Here is a 21,018-nt window from a genome sequence, read left to right on the forward strand (position 1 = left end):
GGCACCCGCTGGGGAAAAAAATACAATGTTGCAAAACACAACCCAAAACGCGCATGAATCCGCTTGCAAACCGCTCAGACAAAACGCTAGCGGTTGCGTTTTGCGTTTGCGGTTTTCAGTGGGTTCCAGGCCTCAGGCTTGGTTCCAACTTGCTGAAGTTACTGCCAGTAATACTGCTGTGTGCTGCCTGCGCACACCAATATTACCGTAGGTTCATGCATCTGGCCCCTAGTCTATAGCTTGAAATCCAATCTCTTCACTGAATTTTAGAATTAGAAAAGAAAACACCCAGTTTATTTATAGATCAGACAGTGTTTATGCACAGAAATAACTAAAATAAACAAGAGGAACTGCTTTTTATCTCTGAGACACATTTTGTTTTGTTTTTATTACGGAACAAAATGAAGTCTTTTGCACTGCGAAGTACAAGACAAAAAACTGAAGAAAAAAAATATCTTACACATTAAAAGACAATATGGCTGCTTTACAACCACCATAAACAGAGATCCTTAAATCTGGAGCCGGAACAACAGACAGACAAACTGGAAATGTTCCTTTTATCAAACTAAAAAGAAAAAACACTTTGGTCGGATAAAGATAGAAGATCTCTGAAATTCCTTAAAAATAACTGACCAAGCCCTTCCTGTGCCCACAGCTACTCAAGTGAGCTCTTATATATATATTTCAAGAGAAATCTAAAGATATTTTTAACAATAATTTCTATATATGTCAATTCCAAAAAAAGTCTTTAGAAATTTCAAACCAATGAAGAAAGTCCAGTTTAAAATTTAAAGACTTCATCATTATAGTCTGCATTCAAAGGATTTTGTGTTGTATACAACTAGAATGAATGCAGTAGCTTCTTTTATAAAACACCTTGTTGGTTGTTAGGTTCTTAGTTGTAGTCATGGCTGAGCTGAAGGAGACCCTTCTCCCCCATGTGGCTGATGAGGGAGCGATACCCCAATATGTTTGCGTGAGCAATAAGATAATCCTACATGGCTGATCAATTTTGACACGAATCAGACTCTGCGGTCTTGTTCCTGTCAAGAATACATTGCTATATGTCGCTTTCTAAACGTGTATTTCAGAGTGGTATAAATATACAGTAGTAACATGAAACATACTATAGTGCTGCATTCTAATAGAATGGAAATTATGGTAAATTAGCTGCTACATGAAATAATACAGTTCTTGCTAAAATTTCAGAAGGGGAGAACAAAACTGAGCGGCATGAAGTCATCCCAGCCATTCCCTGAATGCTTTAATAGTACGATATGCATCTAAAAGGTGTCTCCCAGCTTACAATAAGCCTTGAAGCTAAATGTTGGTTTGTGCTGTTTAGGTAATATGGTGCCTGGAGTCTGTAGCTACCATATCAAGTGCTCTTCTCAGCAGAGTAGAGTTCAGTGCTCTTGCGTACCAGAGTTGTACATTGGTCAATGCATATACTTTCCTCATCACATAATTTCTACAATGGAAACCTATGGAGAAGCCAATGGTTAAATAGAGAACATAAGACATAGTTCGTATACACAGATTGGGATTTGTTAGAGACAAGCTTTTCTTTGAGGCAATATCTCATGAGCATAGATGTTTGGTTGCAAGAGTGTTGTGACAATCAGCGTCCTGGAGCGAAGATCGAATCTAGGGCTTGGCGTTCAGCTGCTGCCACGTTGGGGTGCCACAGATCAACCATGAAAATCACTCGTGGTCCATCTTCTGCTGAACCTAGTATCCAAACATAGAAGTCACAGATGTATATGGTTACTGTCATGCAACAATTCACACTTATAGAAAAAATACACTGTATCGGGGTCTTTGATCCACTATGTATCTCTGTGGGCCTTTGTGGTTCGCCGGCAGTAGTTTGCGAGTTTGAAGTCTGTTCTGTGTGTTGTATAGAGATGGTCAATGAAATGCAAATATTGTAAGTTTAATACAAGTGATATGCAGCTTGGAAAGGGGCAAATCAAATGGACTTTTAGACATTTATGATTGGTTCATTTCCAAGCGGCATACAATCTGCATTCAGGGTAGAATTATTTGAATCTCGTAGACCATCTCTAATGTGTAATTATGTTATTTTATGAGCTACTGTTTTAAAAAAAGCACGACTCCCTACACAATACTCTGTGATATTTTGTGTAATGATGGGTTATTTTAGGACAGAGACAGTCATTAAGTGCAAAAAGTTTGTAGCAGTTTCTAAAAAGATGTACTATTTCCAATGACCACTAGTGCTCAATGGCCACCTCCATGCTGCAATAATCTTTTAAAGTGAACCCGAGATGAAAATAAACCGATGAGATAAACAATTGTATTTATCCTCCTACTCCTAAAAATGACTTTTTTTTTTTTTTTAATATCCCATGGTTTTATTTTATATTTAAACATTTACAAAGTAGAACAAATGTTTTGTTGCCTCTGCTCAGTAGCAGTCTATTAAGTGTCCTAGAGTAAAAATACAAGAACTAGTGACCTTTTACTATATCATTCTGCTCTCAGAAGTTGTATTCTACCAGGAAAACTTGTATGGCCTGTAATTAGTTTATCAGTGATGATTACTATATTCCCGACAAGCTACCGACAAGACAGGCTGTTACTTGCATGCCTAGAAATTAACTATTTCAGGCAAGAAAACAAGTAAAACAGCCTGGTTATTAATTTGTTTTGTACTGTACATACATGTTTATCATCATGTCACATGTTGCGTATACGCGTCCAGTGTTATAGCAGCGGGTGCGAGCACATGTCCGCGTAACCCCCACTATTACCCTGCGGCATTTCCGTATCAGCAATTGGGGAAGGGAACCAAGGGATCCCTGAACCAATTGCAGTGCCTGGAGTGAATGAACATGAGCCCTATCAGGGGTCATGTTTATTCATAAAGACGGAATGAAATTAAAGTTAAAAAAAAAAAAAGTTAAAGCAATACTTAAGCCTCTATATAAAAAAATCATTTTTACTTACCTGGGACTTCTACTAGCCCCCTACAGCCGTCCCAGGCCCTCGCAGTCACTCACGGATACTTCTGTCCCCGCCGCCAACTAGTTTCATTTTCGCCAACAGGTTTACTGCACCTGCGCAGGCCAGGTGTCTCCTTCTTCGCGTTCCCGTCCGCAATAGCATCCTGCACAGGATGCTATTGCAGACAGGAACGCGAAGAAGGAGACGCATGGCCAGGTCAGTTGGCTAAATGAAACTAGCTGGCGGCAGGGGACTGGAGGATCCCTGAGTGGCTGCAGGGTCCTGGTAGAAGCCCTAGTTAAGTAACAATGATTTTTAAATGGAGGCTTAAGTATCGCTTTAAACGCTTCCTGGTAAACCAGGGTAGTGTTTCTAGCCTCATCTAGTGGTGAAAAGTTAAATTGAACACACCGCACATTTGTAATTAAAAAAAAAAAAAAAATCTCTTCCAAAGCCCCACTCCAGTTACCGAACAATCACGTAAAAATAAATTAATTACTACATTACACAAAAAAACCTCCAAAACAGAAAAAAAGCTCCTTTACTTCCAAATATTATATTGCCGCCATACATTGTACTAGGAACGTAATTTAAATGTTGTGATAGCTGGGATTAATGGGCACATAAAATGGGTGGGGTTTTTTATGGTAGCATTGCTTATTTTATTTTTATTGTAGCATTACTTATTTTAAAACTATAGAGGATGGAATTAGAGAAATAGTGTATTTTTTCTTGTTTGATATAGATCAATCACGTGTGAGAAGCAGTGATAAAGTTATTGCCAAATCAAAGGAAGGAGAGTTGACAGGTAAAAATGGCTTCTGGCGTTAAGGTAAAATGGGCTGTAGTCTGAAGAGGTTAAGCATACAGGATTTCACAATTATTCTTCGGAATTTAAAGGGACCCTGAGCAGTAACAAATTCAAAAATTTCACTTACCTGCGGCTTCGTCCAGCCCACCGTAGGCCGCGAGGTCCCCCGGCGTCCTCCTGGCTCCACTCAGTGTCCCACCAGCGGCTCCCGTTAACAGCGACACCTGGGCCGGGTGTCGGGGGGCCTCTTCCTGAATCCTGACGCTCGTCATCATCACGGCGGCCGCCGTGACAGGCTTGCGCATGCACGGTTTAGAGTTAGAAAACCGCGCATGCACAGGCCTGCCACCGTGATGACACGTAGCGGCCGGCATGATGATGACGAGTGTCAAGATCCTGGAAGAGTCGCCAGACACCCGGCCTGGGTGTCGCTGGTAACAGGAGCCGCCGGCAGTACAGGGAGAGGAGTCAGGAGGACGCCGGGGGACCTCGCGGCCTACGGTGGGCTAGAGGAAGCCCCAGGTAAATGAAATTTTTTGAATTTAGGTTACTGCTCAGGGTCCCTTTAAAGACTGCACTGTTAAAACATGTAAAAGAAAATGTTCACATACATATAAGATGCTCATTTGTCCGAGAGTACAGGTATACAGCCATCAGATTAACACTACCTAATGTAAGTAACAGCGACACGGCAAAAAGTAATTTATAGTACATTTTACTCTGGTACAAAATGTACCGCTTAAGGCTGCCTAAGACTGGTCGATTACCACCAGATCGGGGATTTATTGGCTGCCCATGCACTGCACTCAGATTTGAATCAAACTTAGTATGAAATGGATTCAAAAGCCACCACTGCCACCTGCCTCGCGGCCCCAGGTCACGCCTGCTCCCCTGGCCAGCAGCAATAATATTACCTGTCCACCGGCGTGAGTGCCCAGGATCTGTACCTTCTCACTTCTTTCGGTGTCCTCCATGTCCTCTTCACTTCCTGTCTCGTCCTGTGGCAAGCGGAAGTTCAAACAGTAGAGGACGCTTGAGTTGAGTACATGGAGAAGAAGGCCAGCCGGAAGAAGTGAGACTGAATGTCAGAGTTGGAAAATACTGGTGGACCCACAAAATATTGACACCTTGGGTAAAATTAAAGGGTATATTCATTGTTAATGCCAGCAGTTTAGACATGAATGGCAGTGTGTTGAGTTATTTTGATGGTATAGTAGATGTACACTGTTATACAAACTTTGCACTGACTGCTTTACATTGTTTCAAAGTGAACATTAAATACAGCAAAAATATATAAAGTAAATGGAAGGCAAAATTACACTTAACTGTAGCTAATTGAAAATATTGCCAGTTGCTGGACAAATAATCAGATTGTCTTGCAATCAAGTCTTTTCAAAGCAGAGAAAGTTCTGGATACAGGGGAAGCTACTCTGCATTGTTTAGCCTTTAGTAAAATACAGCTCAGCACAAACTTATGCCGTTTGACTACTTTTGAGGACCTCTGTACTCAAAGAGGTCACCAAAAGGGTCTGATAACACAGATATATGCACTTCTCTGCACGAAATCCGTCACCTTAACCCCTGCCCATGCCTACATGACTAAATGGGAATCTGCTCTACCCCAACCTCTCTCTATTACTGATTGGGACTATCTGGCAAAACGCCAAGGACTCCTCTACGTGCGTACAAATTAAAGAGAATATACTGAATATTCTGGTGTATAAGACTACTTTTTAACCCTTGAAAATCATCAGAAAAGTCAGGGGTCGTCTTATACGCCGGATGTCATTGATGTCGGGTGATATGCCCTATCCTTTTACCGCCTCTCAGATATCGCTGCTGAGGACTGTAGTGAAGCGGCGCAGGTGCACATGTGCGAGATCTGAGAGGCAGAGAAGGAGGTAAATAGGATACAAGGGTGGGCCAGATGGGGGAAAGAGGTGTGTTTTATGGGCACAGATCAATCTGTTCTTAAATACCGCTCTGATAAACAAGTAGACAAGGAGAGCTGACCAATCCACTTAAAGAGAGTTGACTAATCCAACGAGTCAATCGCCTATATACTGGGTACCACATACAGTACAGCACCAGTATCTGTTCATTCTTGGTGCTGTACTGTATATTTGGTGTGCGTTGGAGGAGGGGTAGTCCTCTGCAGCGAGTATATCCCAAACTCTATATATTTTAACTGGAAAAGTTGGGGGGTTGTCTTATATGCCCAGTCGTCTTATATGCCAGAATATACGGTATATAAAATACTGTTTAGATGGAACTTTACACCATCCTTGTTGTTTCGTATCTATCCTGGATCTTCAGATCTCTGTTGGAGAGGCTGTGGCCTCAAAGGATCACTAGACCATATTTTTGGTCTTGTCCAGTCCTATCTCCTTTCTGGCTGGAGATTCAAAAATTATTTTTTGAAGGTATTGGAGGTGACTATTCCCCTGGACCCCACCTATATGCTCTTAGGTAAATTCTTTCCTCAGACTCATAAATTTGAAAGAATTTTAATTATTTGTATCCTCACTGCTGCTAGGCTATCCATATCCTCCAACTGGAAAAAAATGCCCCTCCAGAACTCTCTGAAGTTTTAATAAAAATTAAATGGATTAAGCTCATGGAAAAACTAGCCTTTACTTTAAGGGATACTGAAACACGCTTTGACAAAATTTGGGGTCCATGGGAAAACCACTTCTCCAATGATTGAGGCCCCTAGGGTACTCCTGAACAATAAGGCCACCTCTAGGGCACACCTTGGTCAAATACTTTAGCTATCTTACAATGCTTAAAAGCAATAGAACCAACCTGACCTTCACCCCCTACTTGTTTCTTTGACCGAATAAAGGGGCTGTTCTTTATCTTGATTTTAGTTTATATTAATTATAGTTCAATAGTAATTTTCATGTTTCTAGGTACAAAGGCTTTGTCGAACCATGTCTTTATTCCTATTGGCAGGCTCGAATTTTTCTCACTTCAGCATGAGAACTGGACTTGTACATTGATACTTTGCTGAGCTCTCTTCCACTCTGGTTATTATTTTCCCTATCCATTGTATTTGCACTTCTTGAGCCCACATATTGTATATTGTTCTGTTCATTTTATGCTCACCTTCAGTACTGATAATTGACAATTGTCTTTGTACCTTTATACCTTTTTCAAAATTGAAAAAAATACAGCTCAGCACAATATAATAATTTTGTCCAAGGCAACGTTAGTCTAATCAACCCTTAAATATCAACCCTTCCAGTAACTTGAAAATGAGTAATATCTTTTTTTTTTCCCATTAGTTTTGTGCCGAGTTTAACCACTTAAGGACCAGGCCATTTTGCGCTGATCTGTGCAGCGTGGGCTCTCCAGCCCACAGCACAGATCAGCAGACAGCCAGGGCGACCAGACTTCCCCCCTTTTTTTCCCCACTAGGGGGATGTCCTGCTGGGGGGGTCTGATCGCCGTCGGCTATTTTCGCTTTGCGGGGGGGCTTCCTCAAAGCCCCCCTCTGCAGCAATTTTCGGCCTCCCTGTCCTTCCCTCCCTCTCCTCTTTCCCCAGGGCGGCGCAGGACGGATATCCGTCCTGCACCGCCTCTGACAGGCTTCAGCCTATCAGACTGCGGTGATCCCTGGCCAATAAGAGGCTAGGGATCGCCGTTCTCCTTTACGGCGCTACTGCGCAGCAGCACCGTATGATGTAAACAGCGAGGATTTCTTCCCTGCGTGTTTACATTTCGCCTGCGAGCCACAATCGGAGGCTCGCAGGCAGTTCACGGAGACACCCTCCGTGAACTGACTTGGAAAGGCCGCTCAAACGTTTCCATGTAAAACCACTTAACACCTAGGTCCGCCGATCGGCTGACCATGGTCGTTGAGGGTTATACCAAAGATGAAATGTGAGTTTCATAACCCTTTGGATATATCTTGGCAACAGAAAGTATCAGTGGGGGAGGAGCCTTAAATTCAGATGAGAGATGGGTAAAATTCTTGGAATGCTATAAAATTGGAGACATGTCTGGATCACCATTCAGATTTTCTTTTATGTCACAACCTTACTTATTTCCTAAAAAATTTGGGTCATATTTATTATGACAACTGCAACTTTGTCTCCTTTTGAATAATCATAGAAAAGGTTAATTTATGATATTGCCTACATGTTTCATAGCTGTAACTATTTTAAAAGAACCTTGAATAATGTATGTTTGAAAGCACCTGTTTCCTATCCCCTGGACAGAGAGTATGTGATTGTTACCTAACTGAAGTGGCCTCTGTGAATAGTCAATATCACTAGTTGTTTCCTGGAAGTTATCATGTGTCTTATTTGCAGTTAATGGAAGCCAGTGCAAATGGAATATGGACACATATATAAACAACCAAGTACATGGAGCCAAAGAAAGCTTTCATCACTGCACTGAATCAGACAGACATTCTTCAGTGTGTTCTCGAGATGTCCTTGCAATGCTAATGCAAACATCTCAGCTTGCCAAGTCTCAGTAAATGTAATCCTACCTACCTTCATGAAAAGCTGTGTGCAGGAAGGAGTCATCAAACAGAAGGCAGTGTCCCTCTGCCCAGCACTGCGGTTCCCCTCCAACCACAAGCTCACAGTTACCTGGGATTCGTAAACCTTCAGGCAGAAGCAAAGTTAACAGTATTAGAAATCATGCAGATATCTTTTTTTTTCTTCTCAAAATTCCATACTTTGGAGAACAACTTTTCCAACTTGCACAGCAAATAGAGATAGTCCCACTTCATGTTGAAACATTTATAAAATACTGTTACTTGCAATAAAATATTTTATTCTCAGTATTCTCAGTTAGTGTAAAAAAAAAAGTAGATATGAAGACTTTGTGGTGAGAAAATTACTGCTTGGGCTACAGAACAAAGGGGTGAGGCAATGACCTCTGACATATGTGCAGTGTCAGTAGCAGTAGAGTTTGTCCACACTGTGAAAGAACCAGCCAGAGATGATGGCATAACTGACATGATGTACCTGCTGTTGGTATGTTGAGGCGCTTGCATGGTCTGCGGAGTGGAAGCGTGCCATATGCCCTCTTTCCCCGAAATTTAGAAATCCCCCGAAAGTAAGCCTTAGCAAGAATTTTGAGCATGCTCTAAATATAAGCCCTACCCCGAAAGTAAGACCTAGCAGCAGTAAGGGGAAAAAGTATGGCAAATTGTGTTATTACTGGAGCTCAAAAACACAACTTGCCATACTTCTTACCCATAGGCTCAGAGGCGTATCTAGAGGGGTACAGGTATGGCTCATGCCATGGGCGCCACAGCAACAGGGGCACCATGTCTCCTCCTGTGCTGCGCCGCCATGCCTGCCCCTGTGTCTCCCTATCACTCAAATCAGATTAATTCTGTTATGTGGGGAACATGGCTACTTCATTTATGTATGTAGAGCTCACTTGGCTTAGTGTTAGAAAAGAGGACAGAGGGAATAAGAAGAAAAAAGTAACTTCGGCAATATTTCGAGCCAAAACACAGGAAAGGAGGCTGTTTTTAAAGGGGAGGAGGGCTCTGACTGGGTGGGGGGGGTTGCAATTTCAGTGTTTGCCATAGGCTCTATATTACCCAGATACGCCCCCTGCATAGGCTAAAGCTCAGGGACACAGCGGCATGGAGCTGGGGGGAAAGAAGAGGATGCAGGGGAATATTCGAGGACACGGGATACAGCAGAGGACAGGGCATACAGGAGGACACAGATACAGAGGGGAACACCAGGAGCACACTAAAGTTATAAGGCGGACACAGGGGCACAAGTGGTGGGTCCAGCAGAGGAAGAGGCGGCACAGTGGGAAAGGCAGGAGGAAACACAGCACAAGAACTTGTGTGTTCATAGAAATATAAGTCATCCCTTGAAAATAAGCCCTAACACATTTGGTGCAAAAATTAATATAAGACACAGTCTTATTTTGGGGGAAACATGGTAGTCAGAATGCATCTGCTATCAGTTACAAATATTGAGCACATCTCTTGATTACCACAACGGACACAAAAGAAAAAGGACTTTGCGAACCCACTGATTAAAAAGCATGAGTCTGCTTCACATGTGGATATAGTAGCATCAGTATGACCACTGTATCAGCCAAGCAGTTAGCATACATGAAGCATAAGCAAGTCCAGTGTGAACTGCATGGTAGGTGTCAACTTAGGAAGCACACATAGAAAGTGCAAACAGATTCAAGCAATGAAGAAAGTTTATGCCATCTTAGTGCACCAAAATGGTAACCAGGTTGCGGATATTGTTGCTCAATCGGCTCTTACTGTCTCCAGTTGGCAAGCTTGAAATCCTTGAGTGGCTGGGAGGAGGTGAGGGGGTCCCCAGGTTCAGGTAAGGCAGAGCGGCCGAGCAGATGCCGTCATGAAAGAGGACGGCGTCTTCAATCGATATCGCCGGCTCTACCGGCTTCTTCAGGAGGCGTGTCTTCCAATCTGTGACACGCCGCCTATGTGCCCGCCGCCCAATCAGACCGCGGTGCGCAGCCACGCCCGCCTCCATGGGCCAATCGAGCAGGGGGGGGGGGGGGGGTGGCGGGGCAGGCAGACACGACAACAAATAGCCACCAGCACCAGGCCCCGCCCCCCCCGCATGCCGACCCGAGGGAGGGGGTGGGAGAGGCCAACCAATATGCAGAGCAGCCAGATCAGATAGCGGGGAGCAACAGGCAGGCGCATCAGATTACAATGCAAACTCTATGTAGATATGTGAATGCAATTCAATATAATCTAAATTCAAAAACAAATTCCACAATAATCAAGCAGCGGCTTAACATGCAAAGCAACAAATAGATATAATGTCCCCCAATAACAAGAAGTGACCAAGGGCCTAAGCCAAGGGTCAGTTCTATGGGAAAGTCCACAAGAGTGGGAATAATTTTTTACAGCAAACACAGCTGTCTATATAAGTATGTCATAAAAATAGCCTTTAGTAGTACACTGGATGCTCCAGTGAAATAAACATAGCCCCCAGACACATTGGGTCAAGCTAACAAGGCAGCAGAAATGGAACAGAGAACAAGGGATCTGCATGCTAAAGCGGCAGAAAAGGTACATAGCTAGTGTTTTCATTCAAACAAGGATATCTGGTTACATTTAATTCAAATATCCATCTAGCCTCTCTCTGCATCCCTTGAAAATAAGCCCCAGCACAACATTTGGTGCAAAAATTAATATAAGACTCTGTCTTATTTTTTGGGGAAACACGGTAGTCAGATATGGCAATGCATCTGCTATCAGTTACAAATATTGAGCACATCCCTTGATTACCATAACGGACACAAAAGAAAAAGGACTTTGCGAATGGACGGATTAAAAAAAAAAAAGACAAAAAGACAAACCCTTATATAGCGCTTTTCTCCTGGTGGACTCCAAGCGCCAGAGCTGCAGCCACTAGGATGCGCTCTATAGGCAGTAGCAGTGTTAGGGAGACTTGCTTAAGGTCTCCTGCTGAATAGGTGCTTGCCTACTGAACAGGCAGAGACGAGATTCGAACCCTGGTCTCCTGTGTCAGAGGCAGAGCCCTTAACCATTACTATATCCAGCCACATAAAAAGCATGAGTCTGCTTCACATGTGGATTGGTCCGCTGTTTCGTCACAAAACTAAAATAGCAACTCTCTCGGCCACTCCCAAGCATATAATAAAACATATATTTTACTTGGGGTCTCAGTTGTAACAAAGCCTCGAAATAAAATCCAGTCCACTGACTTGCTACACCGGAATTAGCAGATAAAAAAGGCAGATCCACTGAATGGCTGAAGATAAAGGCAACAGATTTATTACTTTATTTTTTTTTTCATTTAATAGCAATCATTTAAAAAAAAATCAAGGGCAGGTTTGTAGGACCACTTAAAGGGAACCTGAAGTGAGGAATACAAGAGCTGCCATCTTTATTCTCTAATAAGCAATACCAGTTGCCTGGATGTAATTTTGAGCTTTTAGCTTTAGTTGTTTTTGAGTCACACAGCCAGTGGTGTCAGACCAGAGTCAATGCATCTGATCTACATGCTCATTCTGGGCCAGTGACTTAAAATTATTACACCAGAACACCAGTACAGTAGTCAGGCAACTGGCATAGTTTGTTAGAGAATGAAGAGGCAGCCTCCATTATCCTCTTATTTTAGGTTTCTTCTTAAAAGCTCATCTGCAGGCACAGTTTTAAACATACTTTATACAGCTCAGTGATCAGAGCTCTCAGCTGTTAACTTAGATGTGTTAAATGCGACACTGCAAAAAAATCCCATCTTCAAATTTTGATCTCATGACCATAAACACGGAATTGAGGGTCAGTTGCAGAATCAGAATTGCATTTATTTCGCCAAGCACGACTGGGCCGTGCCTGGAATCGGGCTTGGCACATGAATACAGGGCATAAACATAGAAACATTAGAGACAACAGATCATAGAACATATTAGAAATCACTTCATCTCAAAAACATTCATAATACTTTTTCAAACACATCTGCCATGTGGTTTACAGGCAGTAAGTCAACATGGGGGGCCTACGGGGGGAGAGCATGGGCAGAGTTTATAGAGTTCCGCGAAAATACAGCTGAGGGGAAGAAGCGGTTTTTGTGTCTCGTGGTCTTTGTGGAGATGGACCGGTACCTCAGCCCCAAGGGGAGCTGATTGAAAAACTGGTGGCCAGGGTTGGAGGGATTCTTGGCGATCTTCAGTGCTCTGGAGCGTAGTCTGGCATTATAGAGGAAGTCTAGGGCAGGGAGTGTGTTCCCGATAATCCTTTCCGCTGACCTGATGACCCTCTGTAGTTTGCTTCTGTCTTCTTCGGTGGAGCCAGCATACCAGACAGTGATGGAAGAACAGAGGACGGATTCGATGGTTGCGGTATAGAAGTTCGTCAGGAGTTTTCGTGACATGCCAAACTTCTTCAGTTGGCGGAGGAAGTAAACCTCTGCTGGGCTTTCTTCTGGGTGGAGACAGTGTTTGCCCTCCACTTCAGGGTGTTGGAGATGGTGGTGCCCAGGAGGCAGACACAGGGCACTTTCTCTACCTCCGTTCCACCAATGTGCAGTGGTAGTAGGGTGGAGGCATGTTTCCTAAAGTCAATGATAATCTCAACCATTTTTGCATTGTTGAGGACCAGCTTGTTCTCCTTGCACCAGTGGCAAATCCTGTCGACCTGGTGGCGGTATGCCTGCTCGTCATTATTGGAGATCAGGCCGACTATGGTGGTGTCGTCTGCAAATTTGATTACCTTGACAGAGCTTGCCGAGGATCTGCAATTGTTCATGTAAAGGGAGAACAGGAATGGTGACAAGACGCAGCCTTGTGGGGCCCCTGTGTTGGTGGTCTTTGGTTGCGAGGAGGTGGAGCCCAGCTTTACCACCTGGGATCTGTTTGTAAGGAAGTCATTGATCCACAGTTGGAGTGTGGGGTGGACCCCGAGCTGCTCAGCCAGGTTCTCTTGTAGTATTTGGGGGCTAATGGTGTTAAATGCCGAGCTGAAGTCGAAGGAGGAGAACCCTGGCATATGAATTTGGTTTGTCAAGGTGATTGTTGACAAGTTACAGACAGATGTTAATGGCGTCGTCGGTTGACCTATTTGCCCTGTAAGCAAATTGGTAGGGGTCTAGCTGGGTTTCTGTTTTGTGTTTAAGGAGGGGCAGGGCCGCCTTTTCAAAAGTTTTCATTATGACCGATATGATCCTTCAGCTTGTCTGCGTATCTCTTCTTTGTGCGTCTCAGTTCCCTGTTGAGCAAGTTTCTTGCCCTTCTGTATTCGTTCTGGTTCCCGGACTTGTGTGCGGTTTCCTTGCTTCTGCGCAGGTTCTCTAGGTGGAGTTGCTGCTGCAAGGAGGAAGGCACCGACTAAATCAATCTAAAAAGATTGTAGCCTTTGGCAATTATAGTCTGTGGTGAAAGAGCTGCCCAACAACTGTACTCTTGACCATATAATTGGTCACAGGATAGCACACCTCTAGAATCCTAGGTGCAGGACCTCAGTGATCGAATCTGCTGTCGAAACGGCGGCGAATCGGGCCAGTGTATGGCCACCTTAAGTCGTGGAGAGGGCTGTTATCTGACTTTTATTATCTCAACTGTAAGTGAACTGTTTACCTTTTCTCTGCTAGAGGAGAGGTCATTAGTTCACAGACTTCTCTGAAAGACTCATTGTGAATGCTGAGTGTTGTGTAATCTGCACATAATATAGAATGATGCAATGTTAGAAAAAAAACACTATATACCTGAAAATAAAAGTATGAGAATATTTTCTTTGGTGCTAATCTTCTAGTAATTATTCATAGTACACAACCAATTCACTATATCATATTTTTTTTTTTCGCTTCAGTGTCTCTTTAAGTTCTCCATTGATATGCACTTGATCTATACCACTGCACACTTATCTCTATACGGAATGACAATAAAAAAAATAATGTATATCACTGTGAATAGGCCGACCTTTTAAAACCCATTGGGCTGAAAGAGTGTTAGAGTGTGTGTGTGTGAGCTGGATTAGCCATGAGTGATATAGCTATGTACGTGACCTCCCTATGCAGAGTACACATTGGAAGTATACAACGTAACCATAGATACCTTTCCTTGCTCCAGCTCGAGTCCCTGTGTCTCTCTGGCAGCTTTGTTATGTACCATTATAGCTCCTGCAGTCATTTTTTCCTCATATCAACAGTGCCACCAATATGTAAACAGATCTGTTCTTCAACCGTTCAACCGTTCAATTGTATGTCTGTGCTCAACCACCAGTAAAGCTCCAATAGAATATACTGACCAGATTCAGAGACTCTTTATCACAGGAGTCTGTATGCTCATTGAGATAATAAAAAAAAAACCTCCCCCCCCCCCCCCCTTGCCACTCTGGCCCCAAGCTTCCTTTTTTTAACACGTATGACCCACCAAGGGTGCTTGAACTGTTCCTTAAACAGTCTTCCAAATCCTTACTACAGGGGTTTATTGGGCCCCAATGTAACCCATCTGCTGATCTCTTATAGCATATTACAACAATAAAACACATAAAATGCCTCTCATGGTGTAATAATGTTTATTAAAAATATGTTATATGTTAATAACTCACAAGCATGGGCCTCGTTACAATAGCATAGAGTTTTTGCCCAGTCTCTCCCCCATTCGCTGCCCAGTGGGGTTACCAGGCCTCTCGTGCTTGCAACTCGTGATCCATGCTGACTCTGACTCCACCGTATGTGTCCATGCCCTATGCGCTTCGTATGTCAGTACTCGTCATGGGCTCGGGGACCGTGCGTTCAGAATATGCTATATCATCGTCTAATTCCTCCCAAATTTCCAAAGTTTATCGGCCTGTAGTTCCTTGCGTACATGCTCGGAGCCAACCTCCGCAACCCATTAGTTCACATGCAATTTTTCCATGGGAACCCCTCATGTCTGTATGCCGTCCGGATCTGGAGAGCGAGCCTAGAGCTCAAGCGGCGAGCTCCAGGCTTACTGCAGTCACATGACAGTGACCCTGGAGTGTATTACAAAGTTACCAGGGAGACACAAAGACTCGAGCTGAAGCGATGAGAGGTAGCTCTGCCTTCTGGCATGCTTCCAATGCACACGCTTCATGGGGGGCTATGGTAGCACACTGAATTTGGGAAATGTGGGCCTATCAGCGGGTCACTACATTTGGCATCGGGGAGTAGGGGGGGTATCGCAGCTTTCCTTATTTGTGACTATATACGGTAACATATCTGAAATCTGCCTATTTACAGTGCAAAATAAAATAACATCCAGCATTCTTTGAAGTAAATGAACAAGCCTTGCTCCATTAGCGCTGACTAATATTGGATGTCATTATGCTGTATGAGTGAGGTTAAAGGTTTTCATTGATTAGCTGGAATACAGGTGAACTTGTGTGCCTCATGAAGGCTTTGTACAACATCAATGCAGTCATATTGACTGCCAGCACTACATTTCCTAAGCTGTCAGCATTCACAGCATGTTTTTCACAATCTGAAGTGTACTACTACAAGAACACGCTTCAGAACTGCGGGACAAGCCAAAAGGTTGTGTAAATCTGCCAAGAGTTCACATACGTATCCAATGGAGTGATGGGATGTGTTCAATGCAATAGCAAGCACATCTGACCCGATTTACCCAGAATTATACAATTATACATTTTTTATAATTTGCTGGTATATGTAAGCCAACCTTGAATGCAGTATCGTTTATACACAGTCTAGAAAGCACAATTTTTTTATTACATACACAGAGTACCGGTACTGGCAAATAGTGCTGATGTTTGGATTTGCCACAAAGTTAAATTCATCGTGGATACTGGCAATTTGGGGTCAGATCAAATCCAAATTAATACCAATATTTAATGAACGTTCTGGGCTCTGGGAAACCTTTGGCAACCATCTTGGCTGTAGCGCAAAGCACTTAATTTCAACACACCGGTATGTGTTGTTATATTCATTAAATGTAGAGAACGCAACGTGCAGATAACGTGTGGTGCTACTTTCCCGTTGCGTTGCTACTGTTGTGATTGCGATTTTAATTCTGATCGGTTGTTTTAAATTATTATTTTTTTACAGTGTGCAGTAATTTAAAAATCACACACAAATCGATATGTGTAGCGATTCATGAGCGATTTGCCAGCACTTCAATACTTTACATTGATGAGCAAACGCTCCCAAAATGCTGCATGACCTGCGATTTGCAGTTTTGCTAATCACAATTGCTAATGTGGAATTTGATTTGATCTTTTTGGTACTTTTTCAATTGCAAAGTGATGAAAATGTCTTTTAAAATAAAGCTGAAAAATGATCTCCTGGGAGAAAACGTTAATTGCATATATGGGCCAATGTATCTAATTAATGTCAAATTCACATGCGGTTTTCGCATTGCTAATACAAAAATGCAATTCCCACTGGTAACATTTATATACGAATCCCGACTCCTTTGTGAATAAAAGCATTCCAAAGCAGACTAAATTTTTTCTGCAGAAAATTAGCATCCCAAACAACGCACAACAATGCAAATCAAATGCGATCCCATTCATTCACTTGTATTTGATGTGCAGCGAACACAAATTCACAAAAACACAAATCGCACAGGAATTCTGTTATGTGTGAAGGGTCCTTAGGCACAGCGGTAGTAGCAGATGTACATACCTTCCAACTATTTGAGATAAGAAAGAGGGACACTTTAAAGTGAACCAGAGAATCAAAATAACTAAAGATTTGATACTTACTCTGGGCTTCCTCCAGCCCCATAAGCTTGTCTGAGTCCCACGCTGTCCTCCCGTGGTCTGCCATTCAGCCCTGGTAACCGCTCAATCGCGTCCAGTCTGGTCTTCTGCACATGCGCGGCTGAGCGGCAGACCGTGGGAGGATGGCGTGAGACTCAGACAAGCTTATGTGGAGCTGGAGGAAGCCTAGGATAAGCATCAAATCTTTAGATCTTTTGATCTCTGGTACACTTTAAGACACGCCCCTGCCACACCTCTAACCACTTCCCCACCACACTCCTTGTCAGGCATACCACAAAGAATTTGAAAGCTAAAGATGTTGTTTTATCATTCAAACTACACTTGAATTCTATACTATCAGAAAATCTGGCTAACCCAGTGGTAGAACAATCCAAAAATAAATGGATACAACAGGGAACTCAAATAGACGAAGAGGAATGGGAAGATAGCCTCTTAGCTGTCAAACGAGTATCTCCATGTATCAAAGATCGCCTCACACAATTGTACATTACTCACCAAAGCTACCTTACCCCTAGTCGCATCTCTAAATTCAACCCCAACACCTCCAACCACTGCCCTAAATGCAGCGCCTTCAACCCCACCTTTATGCACCTTCTGTGGCAGTGTCCTCCAATAGCAGACCTATGGAAACAGGTAGTCGACTTCCTTCATGACGTAATGGGATCACCAATTGCCCTAGACATTAAGAGCTGTATACTAAATATTTACTACGAAGACATTAACAAATTTGACAAAACCTTCTTGATAGAATCCACCTTTATGCTCAAACAATGTATAGCGTTCAGATGGCTCTCTCCAACTGCCCCTACATATGCTGATTGGCGTAGTAGGATCAAAAATTCTCTACCCCTTAAGAAACTAGTATACCACCACAGAGGCTGCCCCTCGAAATTTAACAAGATATGGGACCGCTGGATTGAGAACCCAGGCGGTTAACAATATCCAAATCACAATGTTTATGCTGTTGTTTGTTCTCGTTTCCTATCATTGTATCTATTTTCTCGGATACCTCTCTCCTTACCCCCCTCCTTTCCCCACGCCTACACTCACCCCTGGATGCCAACGAAATTTTCCTTCCTGACTTTCCTACCCTCCTTCCCACTTCCCTTTCCCTCTCCTACACTCCCTGTGAAGTCATGGAGATAGTGGTACTATTGTATAACTTCCACCTGTATACTATTTGTATTACTCACCTGTTGTCCAATTCTTTTCAACGATTGTATACTGTATTCTCTGTACCATCCCTGTTTTATATTTCAATAAAACTTTTGGTCAATGAAACTACACTTGAATGATCATCATTAGTTTCCTTCATTTTGACATTTTAAAATAAGAAATATATCAAATTAAATGATAGGAATAAAGTTTATAGTTAAAGAAACCCATTTTTAAGTAGAAAAATGCATATATTTCCATAGATCTTTACATCAGTCCTGAAAGAGGGACAAATATGGAAGAAAGAGGGACAGAGGGATTAGATTACCAAAGAGGGACTGGGAGCTATGGATGTAGTGGAGCAGAAAGGTTAGTGTTAGGTATAGCGGTAATAGGAGGGTTTGTATCAGGTGTAGCAGGAGTATGAGGGGTAGTGTGAGAGGAGGGATTAGGAGGGGAGTGTGATGCAAACTTTATGTTTTAAATAGTATAGTATAGAATAATAGCATAAATAGAGTAGTAATGTCAGTAATCTACCGTTTGCACCAAGCTCATTCGTGTAGACAGTAAATGTATGGCTGTGGAGTTGGTACAAAAATCATATGACTCCATCTCAAACTCCTCAGTTTATGATTCCACCGACTTTTAGGACTCTAATTTGCATATAACAATCCTGTTGATTGAAAGTTTGCAACATAAAATCATATAGGGCTAGATTTTGTGAAGAGATTTTCAGAGCTATATTTGAATAAATGAGTGTTTTTGCTCATTCATTCAAGCTGAATCACTCCAAAAAATGCTACTTGCAGCGTGTTTGCGAATTTAGAAAAATCACAACACTGCTGTGGGAACTCATAGGGTTTCAGTAGCCAAGTGCTTTCAAAGCGTTGGCGATCTGAAAAGTGCTCAGAAGTGCTCTTGGTGTGCACCAGCCCTTAATCACTGCCCAAGCTTAGGAATTTTAAAGGTATATTGAGATGGCATTTGAGAACAAAAAAAAAAACCTCCTGGCCAGGAAGCTGACACTCTGCCCAGTAAGCCATCCTGGCCTGTAATTGCCAACATAAATGCTCCAGCATGTCGCCTATAAAATAAGATAATGGAGCCCCATATCAGGCAGGTTCCAGCATGCAGACCTGCCAATTTGCAGAAAAAGTCCTCTACCATTACTATATTTGATAGAGAAAAGGTGAGGAACATTTTCTAATGGGGGGCAGATTTATGCTTCAGAACTCAGCTGATATGGGGTTCCAATAAATCTTATTTTACAGAAAATGTGTTGGGGAATTCTAACTTTTAAGCATTAGTGACCTCTTTGTTTTTTTGTTTTATGTACAGCAGACATGCATTTTAACTAAACTTAGGATATGGCGTAGAGCAGGGGTCCCCAAACGTTTTGGGTCGAGGGCCGGGTCAACATACTTCAGACTGCTGGGGGGCCAGAGTATACATAAAATGATGTCTTTGCGGGCCAGACAGTGAAGCATACCCAGGAGACAACCTGAAGTCCAATTGGACAGTAGTGTCACCTGATGTGGAATTTGATTGGAAACCAGCAAATTACTGCTTTCTGGCTTCTATGTGGATGGGTGGTGCCAGCACTGCTATCCTATATGTGGACCACCAATATTTAACCACTTGAGGACCCACCCTTTACCCCCCCTTAAGGACCAGCGCTGGTTTGAGTGATCTGTGCTGGGTGGGCTCTGCAGCCCCCAGCACAGATCAGGGTGCAGGCAGGGAGATCAGATTGCCCCCCTTTTTTCCCCCCTATGGGGATGATGTGCTGGGGGGGTCTGATCTCTCCTGCCTGCTGTGGGTGGCGGGGGGGGCACCTCAAAGCCCCCCTCCGCGGCGAAATCCTCCCCCTCCCTCTCCTACCTGGCCCCCTCCTGGAGATCCGGCTGCACAGGACGCTATCCGTCCTGTGCAGCCAGTGACAGGCTGTCTCCTGTCACATGGCGGCGATCCCCGGCCGCTGATTGGCCGGGGATCGCCGATCTGCCTTACGGCGCTGCTGCGTAGCAGCGCCGTACAAATGTAAACAAAGCGGATTATTTCCGCTTGTGTTTACATCTAGCCTGCGAGCCGCCATCGGCGGCCCGCAGGCTATTCACGGAGCCCCCCGCCGTGATGTGACAGGAAGCAGCCGCTCGTACGAGCGGCTGCTTCCTGATTAATTAGGCTGCAGCTGGCGACGCAGTACTGCGTCGCTGGTCCTGCAGCTGCCACTTTGCCGACGCACGTTATGAGTGTGCGGTCGGCAAGTGGTTAAAGATGTAGCTGACCGCATCTATAAGTAAAACATTTTGTGTGTGTGTGGGGGGGGGGGGGGGCCGCAAAAAGCCTCAGGGGGCCGCATTCGGGCCGCGGGCCTTAGTTTGAGGACCACTGGCGTAGAGTACCGGTAAGTGTCAAATAGAAATCAAAACTAGTCTGTTTTTTGATTGGCTTGTTTCTGTGGACAAAGCACTTCTATTACTGTATACATGTTATTATTAGAAATATATTATTTATGATGACTATTATCTGAGAAATAGAACATTATCCTATTTTCTCTTTTAATTACAGTTTAAATGTATGAGTCTGACTCCAGATAACCCAAAAAATGACTCCACATCCCTGACTAGTAGCACAGTATATTATAAACTGCAGTATATATTATCCTAAGCATAACTGAGCACCTACTGGCAGTCTAGCATATACCGGTACATTAGATAGCCCATTTGCTGTCTCTGAGCGGGACTTGTATTGTATAAGTCCAGGATATAATACATCAAGAAGTTATCAGTACTGCTGTTGGCGATCTGCTTTTCTGTTGTAGAGCGACCTCTATTGTATGAACTTCTGCTAGTCACAGGACGCGACAGGAAGGGAA

General features: G+C 43.3%; 1 protein-coding gene across 6 annotated transcripts in view; it reads right to left on the reverse strand.

Annotated features, from left to right (window-relative positions):
* Window positions 1-354: 354 nt before the first annotated feature.
* Window positions 355-21,018, reverse strand: part of ASPHD2 (aspartate beta-hydroxylase domain containing 2) — a 78,276-nt gene continuing 57,612 nt past the window's right edge. For all 6 annotated transcript variants that reach the window (XM_068238939.1, XM_068238922.1, XM_068238891.1 and 3 more), the window contains 2 exons: window positions 8,284-8,397; window positions 355-1,731 (listed from right to left, as the gene is read on the reverse strand). In XM_068238939.1, coding sequence (XP_068095040.1) covers window positions 1,622-1,731; window positions 8,284-8,397 — 224 coding nt within the window. In that variant the 3' untranslated portion in view covers window positions 355-1,621. The remainder of the gene's footprint in view (window positions 1,732-8,283; window positions 8,398-21,018) is intronic.

The sequence above is a fragment of the Hyperolius riggenbachi genome, chromosome 1 (genome assembly GCF_040937935.1).
Source record: "Hyperolius riggenbachi isolate aHypRig1 chromosome 1, aHypRig1.pri, whole genome shotgun sequence".
Taxonomy (NCBI): domain Eukaryota; kingdom Metazoa; phylum Chordata; class Amphibia; order Anura; family Hyperoliidae; genus Hyperolius; species Hyperolius riggenbachi.